At 36.7% G+C, this 18,538-nt stretch overlaps 1 protein-coding gene and 1 long non-coding RNA gene across 2 annotated transcripts in view; one reads left to right on the top strand and one right to left on the bottom strand.

The window, feature by feature from the left end:
* The window catches only part of TNKS2 (tankyrase 2), a 64,636-nt gene extending 46,414 nt beyond the window's left edge, over positions 1-18,222 (top strand). Inside the window, exons 19-27 of the mRNA XM_040624737.1 lie at positions 287-539; positions 1,392-1,474; positions 3,064-3,184; positions 5,639-5,736; positions 6,585-6,659; positions 8,799-8,904; positions 12,402-12,588; positions 14,886-15,042; positions 15,865-18,222. Coding sequence (XP_040480671.1) covers positions 287-539; positions 1,392-1,474; positions 3,064-3,184; positions 5,639-5,736; positions 6,585-6,659; positions 8,799-8,904; positions 12,402-12,588; positions 14,886-15,042; positions 15,865-15,927 — 1,143 coding nt within the window. The 3' untranslated portion in view covers positions 15,928-18,222. The remainder of the gene's footprint in view (positions 1-286; positions 540-1,391; positions 1,475-3,063; positions 3,185-5,638; positions 5,737-6,584; positions 6,660-8,798; positions 8,905-12,401; positions 12,589-14,885; positions 15,043-15,864) is intronic.
* On the bottom strand, positions 383-16,025 carry LOC121101306. Its single transcript, XR_005833300.1, has 3 exons — positions 15,892-16,025; positions 7,159-7,299; positions 383-518 (listed from the first exon to the last, which is right to left on the bottom strand). It is a non-coding gene; the product is annotated as an uncharacterized LOC121101306 (long non-coding RNA).
* Positions 18,223-18,538: the final 316 nt, after the last annotated feature.

The raw sequence follows: 18,538 nt of genomic DNA, 5'->3' as shown, positions 1-18,538 counted from the left end.
TTTTAGTGTTTTTCAGAAAATCATAGTATCAAAGTTAGATTTTTTATGCTTTGCCACATTTAACAGGTTTTTTAAATTTTCTGTGTCTTAAAACGTGTTCTGAATTGTTTTATTTTAATAACAGTTTAATGATAATCACTTGTTTTACTTTTTTAAATGATTGTTTTTATATAATATGCAATTCTAGTGCAAATCTGCCGAGTCATATTTTTAAACGCATTCTGTTGAATATAGGAGAATTTTTAAACTTGCTTATCACAGATTTAATCTCTCTCTGACACACCAGGCAGATGATGTTAGTGCTCTCCTGACAGCGGCAATGCCCCCTTCTGCTCTGCCTTCGTGTTATAAACCTCAAGTGCTCAACGGCGTGAGAAGCCCCGGAGCTACCGGAGACGCTCTGTCTTCAAGTCCATCCAGCCCATCAAGTCTTTCCGCAGCCAGCAGTCTTGACAACTTATCTGGGAGTTTTTCTGAACTGTCTTCAGTAGTTAGTTCAAGTGGAACAGAGGGTGCCTCTAGTTTGGAGAAAAAGGAGGGTGAGACATTTTGCAAAAATAACTTTCTATCTTGTAGCCACATATTTGTCATTTAGAATGCTAACAAGTCATTATTTAACCTTAAATACAACTGTTAATATCAGATTAATTAGCATAGCCTTTAAGTTTTAGTCTTTTATTGTTTTCTTTATGTTAGTAGAATTCGTAATGAAAAGTTCTCCTGAGTTGAGACTTAATGAGTCCTACACTGCTGACCTACTCTTTAGATGTAAATACGCTTTTTGAAAGGTTACAAGTCTTGTGGTTGAGTAGGTATGCCTTTATTTACCCCTTCCAGTGTATTATTACAGAGTTATGAAATACCTTTACTCCATGTCAAAATACCCAATTGTGAAGATCATTTTTTTTAAGAGAAAGAAAAAGACACACAGTCTGTAAAACTGTTCTCTTTACCTTTTACCTGTCAAAATTCATCGCACCTTATGCAACATTGTGAATGAAACTTGTTTGCAGAAACTTTTTTGTGAAGTCACTTACATTCTCAAAAATAAGGAATTTTTTTTGAGTGAAAATAAAATTGACAAATTAGTTTCAGTATGGAAACTTACTTTAAAGATAGTTAAAAATAAAAATTTTTATAATGAAAAGAAATTTTTTTAACCTGAGAGTGCCCCATTGGCTGTTTCTTCTAGTGATGTTGAAATTTTGTAACTTTCTCTTTTTGTAATTTTTGATGCTATGTTCAGATATTCAGTATTATATCCCAAATGCCAATTAGTATTTTGCTTCATCTTTACATTCTTCATATGTACAGTAATACCACAAAACTTTGTTGTTATAATGTTGATATACATTATTCTATTCGTTTGTTCTGGATTTTTTATTTTCCAGTTCCAGCAGTAGATTTTAGCATAACTCAGTTTGTAAGGAATCTTGGCCTTGAGCACCTGATGGATATATTTGAGAGAGAACAGGTGAGTAGATGAATTGTTTTGCTTGATTTGGTTTTCTGTGGGACCTGAAGGAAAAATTAGGACATACTTGAAATGCCTTGAACCATTCAACCTGTTTGTAGGGAGAGAATGATTTTTTAAGAGACTGGGAATCAGTCACTCTTCTAATTTGGCTTGATCTTGGAATTTCTGTTTAGTTTATTAGCACATAAAGATGGACTCTCATGAAATTAAAAAAAAAAAAAAAAACCATGGAAACAAATGAGAGTACACATTCCTTTCAAGTGCACATGAGACATTCTCCAGAATAGATCACATATTAAGTCACAAATCAGGCCTCAACAAAGAGAAAAGATTGAGATCATACCATGCATATTTTCTGACCACAATGCTATGAAACTTTAAGTCAACCACAGGAAAAAGTTTGGAAAGACCATAAATACATGGAGGTTATACAGTTTGCTGTTAAACAATGAATGGGATCAACAGGACATCAAAGAAGAAATTTAAAAATACATGCAACAATGGACTCTCATGTAGTAATAGTAAAATAGCTTTCTCTAATGGAAAGCTTAGCTTATTTAGCCCTTAAAGTAGGTTATCTTTGAGCTCTGTTTGTTCACTTTAGTTGTGTCAGTCACTACCTGTTCTAAGTCTGACACTTAACTAGCTGCTATGGGAAGGTATATAGGTATGCTAAGTATATATCTGGGCTTTTCTAGAACAGTCCTAGTTTAAATTACACTGTCAGAATATATTTACTGATTTTTTTGGTTCAGAAAATATGGTCAGTATAGACTTGTACCCCTAAGGAATTTTTGATCTACTTAATGGAGCTCTAACAGTATATAAAGAAAAAAGTTTTGGGCATAGATTTTAGAAATTCAAAGGAAGGGGCGCCTGGGTGGCACAGCGGTTAAGCGTCTGCCTTCGGCTCAGGGCGTGATCCCAGCGTTATGGGATCGAGCCCCACATCAGGCTCCTCCGCTATGAGCCTGCTTCTTCCTCTCCCACTCCCCCTGCTTGTGTTCCCTCTCTCGCTGGCTGTCTCTCTCTCTATCAAATAAATAAATAAAATCTTTTAAAAAAAAAAGAAATTCAAAGGAAAAAAAGGTTACCGCAAGCTGGACTATTCAGGGAAAGCTTCATGGAAGATGTATAAATAAAACAGGATTTCTGAATGTCTTCAGTTTCATAAAGTGGGAATAATATATTTGAGGGAAAAAGAGTAGTTAGAACCCCAAGGCAGTTAGCTGAGTCTGGAGGAAGCAGTGAAGACATTGTATAAATGGGTTGGTTGTAGAGTGATGGTGGATAAGACAAAATAGAAGATGTGAATGTGGTTAATTTGAAAGTGCACTCTTGTTTTGCAGTTTAAGTCGGCTCAGGTTCTTAAACTAAATGAAAACGATGACATTTTTGGTAGTTTGTACCTGAAATTTAATTAGCTGCAACTTCTCAGGTTCAGTTTAACAACTAGTTTGCTTTCATTTCTAAGCTGTTCACAAAAATCTGAAGTAAATGTATGAACCTAATACATTATAAGAGCATCAGTATGTGAATGTCTACCAAATGTAAGTCTTCTAAATAGTTTCATCCTCTTTTGTAAGATCACTTTGGATGTATTAGTTGAGATGGGGCACAAGGAGCTGAAGGAGATTGGAATCAATGCTTATGGACATAGACACAAACTAATTAAAGGAGTTGAGAGACTTATCTCTGGACAACAAGGTATTTCATTTTAAATTAATGCTATCATCAGTTTAACAGTTGGCATAAAGACAACCCTCAACTTACTAAATGATAATTTATAAGTCTGTGAGAGCGAGTCCATTTAATAGGAAGAACAATAATTAGGATTCGGGAAACCTGGTATCAAGTCATAGTGCTGCTACTGTTTAGTTCCTGAGCTTCTGCTGGTAACTGTATGAACCTAAGTAAAATTTCTGGACCATTCAGAAGTTTGGGAATTGCTTTCGCTCTGAAGTTACTCTAGCTCTAAAATTTTATAATTCTAAAAGATCAGAAACTTGAATATCTCCTATCTTATGGTAATATAATAGGCAATGCCTAGGCATTCAGGCCTACCCATAAAATAATGTTGTAAATCTCTCTTTTGTTGTAAATGGCTGAATTCTAAACACTTGAAGTAGTGGGAAACAGTGTTGTAACTGAGGAAATTTGGCAAAACAGCAATGAATAATATCTTTATTTCTTCTGAATGTTGGTACTTGAAAAAAATGCAGATTGCATTTGTTCAACAGATGTTAACATTTCCTGTGTACCAAGTCCTGGGTATGAAAAGGTGAATTGTTCTAAGTATCAAGACCACATTGTTAAACTGAGGGTGTGATTTACCCTGCCTGGGGTCAGACACTTCCTGTCATTGAGGTCCTGGCTATACAACTGGAGTTGAAGAAAAACCTAGACTAGCGAAAATGAAGACATTTTCAGGGAAGGATGTGTGATAGGCAGGATAGGGTCCATCTCTTGAAAAAGAAAAAATACCTCTAAAAATTAGGTGACTGAAGCTAAGGAATACTCAAACTGGAATTCTGGAATAGGATCAATTAAAGGTAGATGCACTTTACCTGCCTGGTAGAGTCTAGGGCTAAAATGTTTAAAATGTGAGGTAGCCTGGAATATGTCTTATAGATGACAAAATTGTATAAGCGAAAAAGGAGGGAACACCCTTGGCTCCCTGGAATGTTAGTATACAATATCAAAAACATCAGAGGTAGGTAACTCCGTGCCACTTCTGCTCTGTAGTCATTCTGATACATCCAGCTGCAAGTGCAAAGGGACATTCATTCCTACATGAAGGAGAGTTGTCGTGACAGAATGACTGTGTCTGCTCCAGCACATCAGGGTCACTTGCCTGCATAAAGTTACCACCTTTCTTTTCTTCGTTTGAAGCCAGGATTCTATTACCTATGTTATACCTAATTTGCAAAGTGGAACCAGTGGTAGTCTCCTGAGAGTCTCTCATTTTGCTGGCTTAACCCTAGCTAACATTCAGTGCATCAATCAATAGATTACTTGTCCTTATCTTTGAGCACTGATAAAACATCTTGGGATGGTACATAGATGCTTTAGTCAAGCATGTGTCGTAGTCTTTATTCTGTTAAGTCTTTATTCTCTGAACTATTCCCCTTTGTAAGTCTCCATACTTCCTGGAGCTATTGTAATTCAGCCATATCTATAAGTCTTCATCAGAGTTTAGCATGTTGCTGGTAGTCTTGTTACTCAGACCAGAACTCAGAACTAGAATAGTGCTCTAACTCTCCAGGGGCTAACTGCCATGCGCTGACCCAATAGAAATGGATTTGATCCCTACTTGGGAAAACAGCAGAGCTTCAGACATCTTGTTGTAGGGAATGAAGGAGAGGTTGTGTGAAAATATACCAAAGAAATTAGAAAATTCTGTTTAAGATTCCATTTAAAAACTTTGTGAGAGTAAAGGTATAAAATATATAGTCATCTTGACTATTGACATTCAGAAAACAATATTCATTGCTGAATTAAAAACTGTTAGGAGTTAGAATAAGCATTCAGTAGTTAGTAAACTTTATGGAGTTACCATTCTGAGATGATTCAAAATTACCTGAGGCTATACAAGTTCCTGTCGTAATTCTTCCTCATATTTACAAAAATTAAAGACTAACTGCTGAAAGGGCTGTATAGTTAGTGAAGGAAATAATCTGAAGAAAAAATGTGTGACAGGCTCCTTAAGAATAAGAGATAAAAAAATAAAAATATTTTCTGAACTATTCCCAGAGAACCCTTAGAGCTTGTCAGGTCAAAATTAGTAGTCTAAATGCAGTGTGGTGTTCTGGTTTGGATCCTAGAACAGAAAAAAGACAGTAGTGGGGAAAATTAGTGAAGTCCACATAAAGTCTGTAATTTACTTATTAGTAAATGCAACAGATGCACTGTGGCTACATAAAATGGTAACATTGGGGCAGCATTAATGTTCTTAATGGCAACATGAGGAAGTTGACTGAAAGGTACACAGGAACTCCCTGTATGATCTCAGCCTTCCTGAAAATCTAAGTTAGTCCAAAATTAAAAGTTTTTAAAAATTGGTAGTAGGTATCAGATAAATCAAGCGGCTGTTTCTGGTTGATGTTAATTGGGGGATTTTTTTTGGCATATATTTTTTTACCTTTAAATTTCATTTGCTAGGTCTTAACCCATACTTAACTCTGAACACCTCTGGAAGTGGAACAATTCTCATAGATCTATCTCCTGATGATAAAGAGTTTCAGTCTGTGGAGGAAGAGGTATGTTTATATACCTTAAATGAATGTTGGTTCAGTAGCTAAACTTCCTAGAGGTTTCCAGATCTTAAAAATGTACTAGGGTTTTTTAATTGTCCCTAACTCTTTACCACCTGGAAAACATTCACAATTAGCATTTAAGGTACACTCCCTCAATAAACTTTAATTCCAGTAACTTGGTTCAGTACTACAATTAATACTAACCCATGATTCTGTTGGAGAAGAGTTTACTGTCATTTGGGGGGGGGAGGGGCTTGCCAATATTCCCTCCCTTCATGATGGCAATTACAAAGCCCAGTATCTCAGACAAAACCCAGAATATGTGGATGCTACTTATCCAGGAAATTTTTCTTCTAGCTTTCTTTCACAAAACTCTTGGATCCCCTGAAATCTCTGAATAGTGCCTTACACTTTGAAGAACGTGTGTGAGGAACACAGAGATAAAAAGTTGAGTAGGACTGAGTTCTAAAATTCAAGAAACTCCAACTCTCAATGAAGTACAAATTGTGCTTTACTAGGGCAACATGAATGGGAACAAATAAATGATTGTTTTGTAGCATGTCAGGTGATTAGCTTTGTATGTTTAACTCACTTGTGCATCTGTTTCTTTTTTCTTCCTTTAGTTTGCATTATATAATTTTCACCTGTAAATAGTTTTCAGGTTGGCTAGCTAATTAGGTAATATCTCTAGAAAATAGTACTTGTGAACTTATAGAACTCATATTCCTTAAACAGCAAAAATATTAAAATCTCATTTTGTATATAGAATCATAGGAGTCAAGAACCATGTTCCCCACATCAAAAAAAAAACAAAAGTTAATACACATGTATTTGACATGTTTTCCCATCAGATGCAAAGTACAGTCCGAGAGCACAGAGATGGAGGTCATGCAGGTGGAATCTTCAACAGATACAATATTCTCAAGGTAAGAAGTTAGTGAAAATAAAGTTTTCTGAGACCATAGTTTTTCAAAGCCTGTAATGATAATTAACTTTTGTAAGACTATAATGATCTTTCTAGCCTAGTTTTGTCTTTGACATAGCCTCAGGGGATATTTTGGGAACCATTATATCCTTGGAAGGTTAAGATTCACAAAATCCCTGTACTGGTTTTTTGTTTTGTTTTTGGTTTTTCGTGGTTTTTTAGTGCTGTTTTCATAATGAATAATTCAGCCCCTGTTGAACATATTCAAGTTTAGAGGATATGCTTTATCTTGGAATAATGATAAATCCTGTAGGTTTAGGACGTTAAATATATGAATTACTACTAAGGTACTTTGTTAAAACAAAGCTGAATTTTTTTGTGGCTCAGGAAAGGCCTCCATCTTTATATTTACACCACGCTCCTTTCATTTGTCTCGCAGCTACTCCAGGTCTCTGTGAGCCCCCATACATACCACTTTTCTATAATTTTGGTAGTATTACCTCTGTACCTTCATCTTTTCCAAAAACAGTCTTTAAAAAATGTTTTCAGTCATTTGCATGGGAGTCCAATCTTTTTCTTGACAGGACTTTCTCAGGTGCTCTTCTCAGGGCTTTTTCCAGCTTTTCTGTGTTTTTCTTGAACTACAGCAAGCAAAAAAGAGATGCATAAATATTTTTGTTAACTACATTGATGTATTTTAATAATTCTAAAATAAGATCATCAGAATGTGGCAAGTGTCTTTATAATACCTAAATTTTAAACTCAAAACTGAACAGCATCACATCTCTCATCTGTTTGATATTACTGTTTCGAAATAGTAAACTGAGTGTAACATCAGACGTCATATTTTAGACTTAGTGGATACTAAGACTGTTTATCGAGATTGCTCTGTTAGATGGCTTATAACAAGTACACATTCATGTAGAGGAATCCTACTTCTGGAAGCTCCTTTTTATTAGTTTATATCATAGTATGATAATAATATCTTGAGATTTCCATTCATGAACATATATAATAATTTTTAATAAGACAATTATGCCTATTACAGGGAAATTTCAGTGAGGTCTGCATTATCTGCAAGCAGTAACAATGTATAGAGACTTGTTAAGGGTGAGGGCAGGAGAGAGAATGTTTTTGATTTTCAAAATAGCTAAAAGTCGAGAAAAGATATGCTGTTTTCTTCCTCTGTAAAGACATTTTAATACAACGTTTAATGAGTCTTTCAGTAATAAAACTTGTATATGTGTTACTTTTTTTTTTTTTTTTTTAAACATAAATGAGATCTCTTTGTGTCATTTGTGTTCCTTGATTACATCTGTGGCAGTATTTTGAGTTTTTTTGAGCCAAGACTAAAACCACCACCTCCCAGATGTGCTCTGGGACCAGCAGAGGGCTGTAACACCTTTAAACACAGCCAAGAAACAGCTCTAGGAGTGTGAATTTTGATCCTAGAAGTACTCCAAATGCCGGACAAAAATTTTAGAAATTGGAGGGATAGGGAAGAGTAGAGGAAGTAGTAGGGGTGTGTCTCTGTGTCTGTGTAGGGTTTTAAAAATGGTATTTGGTGTGGCTATTTCCAATATTTTTAATAAAAAACAGGGTTTTAAAAATGGTATTTGGTGTGGCTATTTCCAATATTTTTAATAAAAAACAGGGTTTTAAAAATGGTATTTGGTGTGGCTATTTCCAATATTTTTAATTAAAAAAATTAAAATATTTTTAATTAAAAAATTTAATTAATTAAAAAGATGATACTTTGAGCCAGATAAAGCAGGGAGAGGTGAAAGAGACTCTCTTTTTAATACTTATATACAGAACTCAACATACCTGATGGGGAGATGTTTTAGTAATAATACTAAATTAGAAGTATTTTAGTCAATGAACAGTATTCTTGACCTTCACGTAAGGCTATATGTAGCTTTTTTTACTTTGAAGTTTTTGATTTCCAAAATGTTAGCTATATTTCCGTCCCTTTGTTTGAGACCAAGTATTTTTAGTTGACTAAAATAAAACATAGTTTACATTTCAGAAAAAACTTTTGCCTCTCTACTGGCTATGTGGCCCATTTTGGTTAAGATGAACAAGTAGGTAAGTAATTATGACCTAAAGATTTTTATTTTTCTGATTTCTTTTTTTATAGATTCAGAAAGTTTGTAATAAGAAACTATGGGAAAGATATACTCATAGGAGAAAAGAAGTTTCTGAAGAAAACCACAACCATGCAAATGAAAGAATGCTATTTCATGGTAAGTTTCCTCTTCCCTGAGGTGCCTGGCTGGCTCAATTGGGAGAGCATTGCTGGTTGTGAGTTCAAACCTCACTTTAAAAAAAAAAAAAAAAGATTCTTCTTCCACTACCCTACCGCCGTCCCCTGCTACATTTTTTTTTCTCACGTGTGAAATAATGAGTCTTTCTCATGCCACTTTTTAAAAATAAACATTATTTCTGTAACTATTACATTTATATTTGTATTTCCAACCTCTTTTGAATTTGTATATTTTATAATGGATTGTTTCTATATAGGATTGCCATAAGGACAAAATACAGAAATAGAAATGTTGACTATTCATATTTTCCTTCTCTTTATACAGATATTGCATATTATGATCACTGAGAAATGGTGTGTTTTACTTTTAACTAGTTGATTGAATTAAAATTAAGGTCTGAGGGGCATCTGGGTGGCTTAGTCAGTTAAGCGCCTGACTCTTGATTTTGGCTCAGGTCATGATCTCAGGAGATCGAGCCCCAAGTTCGGCTCTGCAGTGAATGTGGAGTCTGCTTAAGATTCTCTCTTTCCCTTGGGGCGCCTGGGTGGCGCAGTCCTTAAGCGTCTGCCTTCGGCTCGGGGCGTGATCCCGGCGTTCTGGGATCGAGCCCCACATCAGGCTCTTCCGCTGGGAGCCTGCTTCTTCCTCTCCCACTCCCCCTGCTTGTGCTCCCTCTCTCGCTGGCTGTCTCTCTGTCAAATAAATAAAATCTTTAAAAAAAAAAAAAGATTCTCTTTCCCTCTCCCTCCACCCCCTCTCCCGCTCTCCCGCCTCACACAAGCTCGCTCGCTCTCTCTCAAAAAATAAAAATGGGGGCGCCTGGGTGGCTTAGTCGTTGGGCGTCTGCCTTAGGCTCAGGGCGTGATCCCGGCGTTCTGGGATCGAGCCCCACATCAGGCTCCTCCGCTGGGAGCCTGCTTCTTCCTCTCCCACTCCCCCTGCTTGTGTTCCCTCTCTTGCTGGCTGTCTCTCTGTCAAATAAATAAATAAGATCTTTAAAAAAAATAAAAATAAAATAAGGTCTGAAAATCACCTCAGAAGACTGTACACATCCTATTCTGCCTTTGAGTCTAAGTGTCAAAACTACATTTAACTTAATTGTGTTAAAAGAGCCATTGTCAGTCAGGGGTGCCTTGCTAGCTCAGTCGATAGAGCATGCGACCCTTAATCTTGGTTTCCTGAGTTCAAGCCCCATTTTAGAAGTGGAGATTACTTTAAAAAATAAATAAAATCTTTTTTTTTTAAACCATTGTCATTGAACTTAGGGAATTTTCTGAGAACTTCTGTAGTATTGAGAGCACCAGTATTTATTCTTGAAGTTTCCTGGGTTTTTTTATGTTGCAAACTAACAGATGTTGATTGGTCTTCCTTTCTTTTTTTTTTTTTTTTAAGCAGCATGGAGCCCAACTTGGGGCCCAAACCCACAACCCTGAGACCAAGACCGGAGCTGAGATCAAGGGTCGGACATCCAACTTACTGAGCTACCCAGGCACCCCTGGTCTTTTAAATTTATAGCAAAGATGAATATAGATAGTAATACAGTGTTTATCAAGTCTTCAATCACATAGTACCTCCCACCTGTTTTTTTCATTTGGCCTTGATTGCAGAAAATTTTTTAGAGACCTATAAAGTTCCATAAAGCACGGCATTTAAATTTCACAATCCTCTGGAAGAATGGCTATAGCAGACTGAATTGGTGCATATCTAAATAGTATTTCTCATTCTGAAAATCATTATGATAAATCCCTTGGCACAGAGTATAATAAATATTTATTAATGTACTGACTTGATAATTAGAATGAATGACTTCTCTGTTTTATAATATAAATGGTTATGGTTTTTCCAAATTAATTCAAATAAGTGATTCTGTTCTTCAGTATATCTGTAAAGTGGAATTCAGCGTATTTTTCCATTCCTTTATGAACAGGGACGCTAATCTTGATGAATCAGTTAACTGTTAATATTGGCTTTTCCCAACGCCCACCACTCACCCTTCTCTCGGGCCTGGTTCCCATGACTACCTCCTTCCCTTTGGCTAAGCTCTCCTTGGCACACATGCAAGGACGGGGGAGAAAGTAGTCAGTATGCAGAGAATGAAGGAACACACCACATTTGCAGATAGAATCTGGCGTAATGGAATGAAAGGCAAGAGAAGCGAAAGGATGGGAGAGAAGAGGTATAAAGAAGAGTGAACAGGGGCACCCAGGTGGCACGGTCCGTTAAGCATCCAGCTCTGGGTTTTGGCTCACGTGATGTCAGGGTCGTGAGATCGAGCCCCATGTAGGGCTCCATGCAGAGTCTGCTTAACACTCCCTCTCCCCCTGCCCCTCCCACACATGTGTGCTCGTGCTTGCTCGCTTGCTCTCCCTCTCAAATAAATCTTTTTTAAAAAAGGAGAAGAAGCGAATGAACATGAAAAGACCACTTTGGGGATGCTTGGGTGGCTCCATGGGTTAAGTGTCTGCCTTTGGCTCAGGTCATGATCCCAGGGTCATTGGATCGAGTCCCAAATCGAGCTCCTTGCTCAGCAGGGAGCCTGATTTTCCCTCTGCCTGCTTTTCCCTCTGCCTGCCACTCCCCATGCTTGTGCTCTCTCTCTCTCTCTCTCTGACAAATAAACTTTTTTTTTAAAAGATTTTATTTATTTATTTTGACAGAGAGAGACAGCCAGCGAGAGAGGGAACACAAGCAGGGGGAGTGGGAGAGGAAGAAGCAGGCTCCCAGCGGAGGAGCCTGATGTGGGGCTCGATCCCAGAACGCCGGGATCACGCCCTGAGCTGAAGGCAGACGCTTAAGGACTGCGCCACCCAGGTGCCCCAAATAAATAAACTTTTTTAAAAAGTAAAATAAAGGGGCGCCTGGGTGGCTCAGTCAGATAAGCATCTGCGTTTGTCTCAGGTCATGATCCCAGGGTCCTGGGATTGAGTTCCCCATCGGGCTCCCTGCTTCTCCCTCTCCCTCTGGAGCTCCCCCTGCTTGTGCTCACACACTCTCTGTCAAATAAATAAAATCTTTAAAACAAAAAAAAAAAAGTTTTAGCCAATTTGATACCTAGAAAATGTACGCAGATGTGGATGTCAGTTTAAGACTTAACTGCATTCAGCCTTGCTGTATGAGGTGAATTATGAGACTCTTGGTTCTGGATTTGTATGGATTTGGGGTCGAATTTGATAACTTTAGCTTTGGTATTTCAAGTTATCTTCTCTTTTTTCTAGTTGAATCTGTGTGTGTCTTTTTTTTTTTTTTGACATCTCATCCACGACCTTATTAGAAACATTAATTGATATTAGCAATTCTTTTAAAGTAATTATTTATTCTAAAGGCATAAACTAGCTGACAGTTAACTTGTTATCCTTATTTTTTATATCCTTTATTGTGGTGGTCATGTATGTATAAGAATTTAACTTCAAAGAGGATTTCATTTTATTTTTCTTCTAAGATAATTTTAAAGTGTTATCCATCTACCTGTATCTTAGGATCTCCCTTTGTGAATGCAATTATCCATAAAGGCTTCGATGAAAGGCATGCTTACATAGGTGGCATGTTTGGAGCTGGGATTTATTTTGCTGAAAACTCTTCCAAAAGCAATCAGTATGTCTATGGAATTGGAGGAGGTACTGGGTGTCCAGTTCACAAAGATAGATCTTGTTATGTTTGCCACAGGTAAGAGATTACTTATTCTCATTTTTTTTTAATTTAAATTCAATTAATTAACATAATGTATTATTGGTTTCAGGGGTGCAGGTCTGTGATTCATCAGTCTTATATAATACCCAGTGCTCATTACAACACATACCCTCCCCAGTGTCCATCCCCTCCCCTCCAGCAACCTGTTTGTTTCCTATGATTAAGAGTCTGTTATTGGTTTGTCTCCCTCTCTGGTTTCGTCTTGTTTCATTTTTTCCTCTCTTCCCCTATGATCCTCTGTCTTATTTCTTGAATTCTCATTTATTTTGGTAAGAATTTGGTAAGAACTGGTTTCATATTTGAGAAATTTGGGGAGAAGGGCATCATCTTGGACAACTTTAGGAATCCAAGCTAGGCATGTTTCAGGTTGCTTTTGGCCCTCTCACTAGTTGTAATAATAGCTAGTATTTATTAAATTATCTGTATAGGACAAGCACAGTTCTGAGCATTTGACCGATTTAACTCATTTAATCATTAGAACACCTAGTGTTTTAAAGAATATGGAGTAGAAAATATCTTTGGACATGAGAGATTTTATTGTGTCCCTTAAATATTACAGAACTTGAATTTCTGCCACGTTCCCAGGTGATGCTGATGTTTCTGATCACTGATTCAGAAGAAGACCTTAGAGCAGTAGGTCTCAGCCTTGGTGACACATTGGAATCACCTGGGGATCTTTAAAAACTGATGCTGATGTCCCACTCTCAGAGATTCTCTTATAATTGATCTGGGCATTAGGATTTTTTTAAGTCTTCCCAGCTGATTTTGAAAGGTTGCCAGGGTAAAGAGCTGTAGTCCTGGAGAAAAACAAGGTCTGTTTTTATATTACTCTTGTTTTCCCCTTAAATTTAGACTTGTGTAGGTGCCTGAAGTCAGTCCTTCTGGGCATGAACTCCCATCCACTTCTGTTTTAGATCATAAATTACTTGAACAGGTTAAAAGGCTTATAATTTCTTGAGATTCTATAACTTGAACTCTGCTGTTGTATTATCTGGAGGTAAAAGTTCTGAGCACTTAGCCTGTTTAACTCCTACTTAAAATGGTTTTGATTTTAATAAGCAGTGTTTTAGTACTTCTCGTAAACTGTCTTTGGAACAGAATGGTTGGTTGTCTGCAGATAAGCTTATTAACTTAAGACTTTTGTATTTGGATTATCACAGGGCTGATTGTGAGTATAATAGAAATCTACTAGAAATGCTAAGGCATATTTAAGAATAAAAAGAATAAAAAGAATAAAAAGTATGGATAGCCTCTCTTTGGAGAACAGAATCAACTGGTTCACCAAAATCTTTTCTCCTCTGAAAAACAGAAACCATGAAGTAATTTAAAAAAAAAAAAAAAAGGTTCATTGGAAATAAGGAAGGTCAGTCAAATGCCTGAGGGGATTGGGAGAGTAATCTCCTTAAACTTCTGGTAAGGGAAGACTATTTGAAGAACTAACATTTCAACTGAAATCTAAAAAAATGAGTGTTAGCCAGTTGAAGAGTGGCAGAATAGATACCACTTTCTATGGTAAAGGAAACAGTGTGTATGATGGCCACAGGATTAAGAAAGTTGGCCTGTGTGAAGAAAGAAAATTAATGTTCCTGGTGCACGGTGAACACAAAGTAAGATTTGAGAATTTGGAGTCATTGTAAGGAATTTGGATTTTCTTCCAAGTACACTGAGTAGCCTCTACAAAGTTTTAAGCAGAAAAGTGATGTGATATGATTAATGTTTTATGTGTTGGGTTGTTTTTTCTAAATAACTGGTTGCTTGGATGGAAAATAGTTTAGCTGGGAATTAGAGAAGAAATAGGAAGAGAAGTTCAGAGGCCATTTGTTCCCAGTCCACGTAAAAATTTTGGTGATTTGAACTTAACAGTAGCAATAAAATTAAGAGAATGAACTTCAAATCTATTTTGAAGGTGGGATCAATTAGACCTAGTCGGATAAATGTCCAGCTTTGCAGGCTACTTCATGGGAGCCCCTTAAATCCCCTCCTTCCCACTTGGGCTATAGTTTGTGCTTTCACTCTGGGTACAAACAAGATAGCAGAGCCTCCGTCTCTACAAGGTTGTTACATTTTCAGTTTATATAGTTAAAATAAGAATTAAAGTGGCAAATTTATTAATGAGAGTAGTAGAAGACATTCTTAGAAAGTTCTTTCAAGTATGAAATGACAAACAACTCTGTTTATGTATAAATACATTAAAAAGCTTATGCAGTGTACAGAAATAAACCTTCCCTGGACTGCCTTGTCGTCAGGGAGATCTCTTCGTTTTCATGTTCCAGGCAGCTGCTCTTTTGCCGGGTAACCTTGGGAAAGTCTTTCCTGCAGTTCAGTGCAATGAAAATGGCACATTCTCCTCCAGGACATCACTCAGTCACTGGTCGACCCAGCGTAAATGGTCTAGCTTTAGCTGAGTATGTTATTTACAGAGGAGAACAGGTAATTCAGTTTTATTGTTCATCTTCAGAAATTATTGAGAGTCCTACATTAACCTCTTCTTACTGATCTCTTAAATTGACAAGGCACATTGCCTTAAGAACTGGGTTGTGGTTTTTTTTAACTTTTATTTGGAAATAATTTTAAGTTTATGGAAAAATAACAAAAATAATAGAGAATTCCCATATATACTTCACCCAGGTTTTCCCAATGTTAACATTTTATTGTTCTCCCTTGTGTGTGTGAATACAGATTTTTTTCCCCCAACTGCTGGAGAGGAAGTTGTAGGCTTGCTGTGTAACCTTAAATGTTTCAGGGTGTATGTCCCAAAAACAAGGACATTCTCTTTTTAAATTATTAACATTGGGAAAATAACATTGATAGAATATTATCTTACAGACTTGATTCAGATTTTTCAATTATAGTGGATCCTTTTTCTGTTTTTTAGCTTCTGTAAAATATAATTAATCAGAATCCTGTATTTAGTAGTTAACGCGTGTGTGGCAAAGAAGTGTACCGTCCCTCTTGCTCTTAGTGACACAGATCCAGTCAGAAGCATCTCTAGAGCAGTGTTCTGAACTGAGGATATGTAGCAGGATGGCCTCAGTTATTAAAAAGAAACACATGGTTAGTGTTCATCCTAGACCTACTGATTTGGCACCTAAGGGGGATTGGAATCAAGGTAAGGATGTTTTAAGAAAATACCCTTGGATGATTCTGATTCACACTCTAATTTAGAACCTCTTCTCTAAAGATTAGGAATCCTTATGGTAAAATCACCTAAACAAAAAATGTGTTTACCAATATTTAATCTTTCTCTTCCAGGCTTATCCTGAGTATTTAATTACTTACCAGATCATGAGGCCTGAAGGTATGGTTGATGGATAAGTAGTTGTTTTAGGAAGCGAAATCCACTGAACCTAAAATCACCTAAGCAGCTGGTGGCCTCTTAAGTTTTACTCCTTTGCTGAGAAATACCATCTTGTCCACAAGCCTGAGGCAAAAGGATAAAAATGTGAAAGAAGTTTAACATTCTGACTTGATAAAGCTTTAATAATGTACAGTGTTTTCTAAATATTTCCTGTTTTTCAGCACTTTAACAGATGCCATTCCAGGTTAAACTGGGTTTGTCTGTACTAAATTATAAACCAAGTTAACTTGAATCTTTTCTATGTTATGCATTGATTCTAACAGAAACTGTAATCCCCTCAACAGAACTCATTTTACTAATACAGTACTGTGTTCTTTAAAACACAGCATTTACACTGAATACGATTTCATTTGTAAAACTGTAAATAAGAGCTTTTGTACTAGCCCAATATTTATTTACATTGCTTTGTAATATAAATCTGTTTTAGAACTGCAGCGGTCTACACATTTTTTTCATACGCACTGCACATCTGTACTTCATCTTGCATCATCGTGATTGAGTGAACTTTACATTTGACTCCACAGGCCATGTTGAGCTACTAGCGAAGACTTTGTCAATTGGGAAAGATTGGTTTATCAGACTTAATTTCCTGATGGAAGCATTTATCTCTCATTAGAAATCTTTCCCATTGAAGAACTTATTTCATGAATGCTCTGGGGATTTAATTTGTGATAACTTTGTATGTATAAGACACATTCCAAAGAGCTCTATGAACGTCCTGATTATTAAAGACACTTCTTTACTGGCTTCAAACTCTGGGTTTCACATTGGAAAATTTTCTCATTTCATTTTGTGAAAATTAGAGCAAGTGCTTCTGTGTTTTAGGAGCTAAATCCTGCCACTGAGCAATTACGGTATTCTTTTCGTGGAGTGTGAATAGGAAGTTACGTTTCAGGATAATCCTGGAAGGGTAATCCTGAATAATTTTCTAATCTGTTCTAATTACCCTTAATCTAAAGGGGCAAAAAAAAAAAGCAGATGGGAGTGGGTCATTTTTTTGTCCTAAGTATTTTATTCTTCTTCTTCCTTGGCCTCATGGTTACAGCAAGTCTGTACACCATAGGTAAGCTGAACCCAGAACCATGAAATAAATGTAGGTGTCCCAGTTCTCTCCAGGTCACCTGAATGGGCAGGTGCTGTGACACGGTGCCTCCTGGTCCTGGGCAGCCTCATCATGACATCCACAGATGCTTGGAAATATGCTTTGTGTGTGCACTACATGGTGACGGGCTTGTTGGGCAGCTGTGGAGGGGAATGCTGTCCCATAAAATGCCATTCCTGTTTTCTAGTAGAAAACTGTCTTTTCCATGAAACAGGCTAAAGCTTCTTGGCACAGAGACATGAGTTACAGCTTGGCAGTCTGTTGACTCTAGCTGCCTCAGGAGGCAAGGCAGGTTTTTACTGACTTAAGTCTCTTTTAAGTGAGAATGTTCCCCTTCACTCTCTGTACCAGTTCACTTTCGGTATATATTTTATTCCATCTATAAATTATCTGGCTCTTTGCAGTAAGTTGTACACAAAGTGCTAGCAAGTCATGTTTCTCGCCCTAAGTAAGAGTTAATCAGAGTAAATGCATATCTGGAGTTGTTTCTATGATGTAAATTGTGATCATTATTTAAGAGGTCAATTTCTGACCTTGAAGTGCTTTTATACAGCTCTCTAATAATTGCAGTTATGATCCTAAAGTAATTTCTTAGAACACAAATGGAGTATGCCAAATTTTATATAATTTTTCAGATACTGGAAGCTTCCAGATTTTATAATTAGAAGATAATGGGATGAGTTAATGGGGTTTATATTTACACACCTTATCTCTCAACATTGAGCCCACACCACTCCCCCATAAGTGAATCTGGAACTGCTTATCACGTAGTCGTCCGAGGTCTCTGAGTTTATGATACTGCAGCCTGTGTTGTCATCTAATCCATTGCTTAATTACTGTGTTGTTTTCCTATGAATGATTACATTGTGGTTAATATGTTAGCATGGCAATATTTTCAGATAGCTTTTGTTTGTTGGCAATTGGGGGGGTGGTTGGGGGTGGTTGGGAGGATTTTTTTGGAGTTTTTGCATGAAATATCTTACTTTATAATGATGGAATTGCTTTTTCTTTTGTCTTGTGATTTTGTTTTTTTTGAAGTGAGATTTAACTTTTTGTGTGAGTAGTACTATTATATCCATCTTGGGTGTCTTACTTGTACTGTATCACATTCCATACCTTCATTTAATTCTTAATAAAGTGTTCATTTGTTTTTCTGGGTAGCATGGTAATTACTGGAATAGTATAAATGTGTTGAATGGCCTTTGAGAAAATGGATTAAGATTACAATAAACCACAATTGCAGGAAAACAATGTAGTTCTGAGTTTAACAGTGATAGAGTGCAGTTTAAAGTTTGAAATTTTGAATGTTGTGACCATAACTTAGATGCTTTAAAATGGAAGTAGCTATAAGATGCTTTCAGACATTTAATTGCTCCAGTACAAGTTTTGGCAAACCTCAAAGCTTATTCCTGGGAAATCTGTCTTCTTCTAAAGAGGAATGTATTTTTTGTTTTCTATCATTTTTT

Source organism: Ursus maritimus, unplaced genomic scaffold, assembly GCF_017311325.1.
Source record: "Ursus maritimus isolate PB19 unplaced genomic scaffold, ASM1731132v1 scaffold_7, whole genome shotgun sequence".
In the NCBI taxonomy this organism is placed as follows: Eukaryota; Metazoa; Chordata; class Mammalia; order Carnivora; family Ursidae; genus Ursus; species Ursus maritimus.
This window is presented reverse-complemented; position numbering and strand designations above follow the sequence as displayed.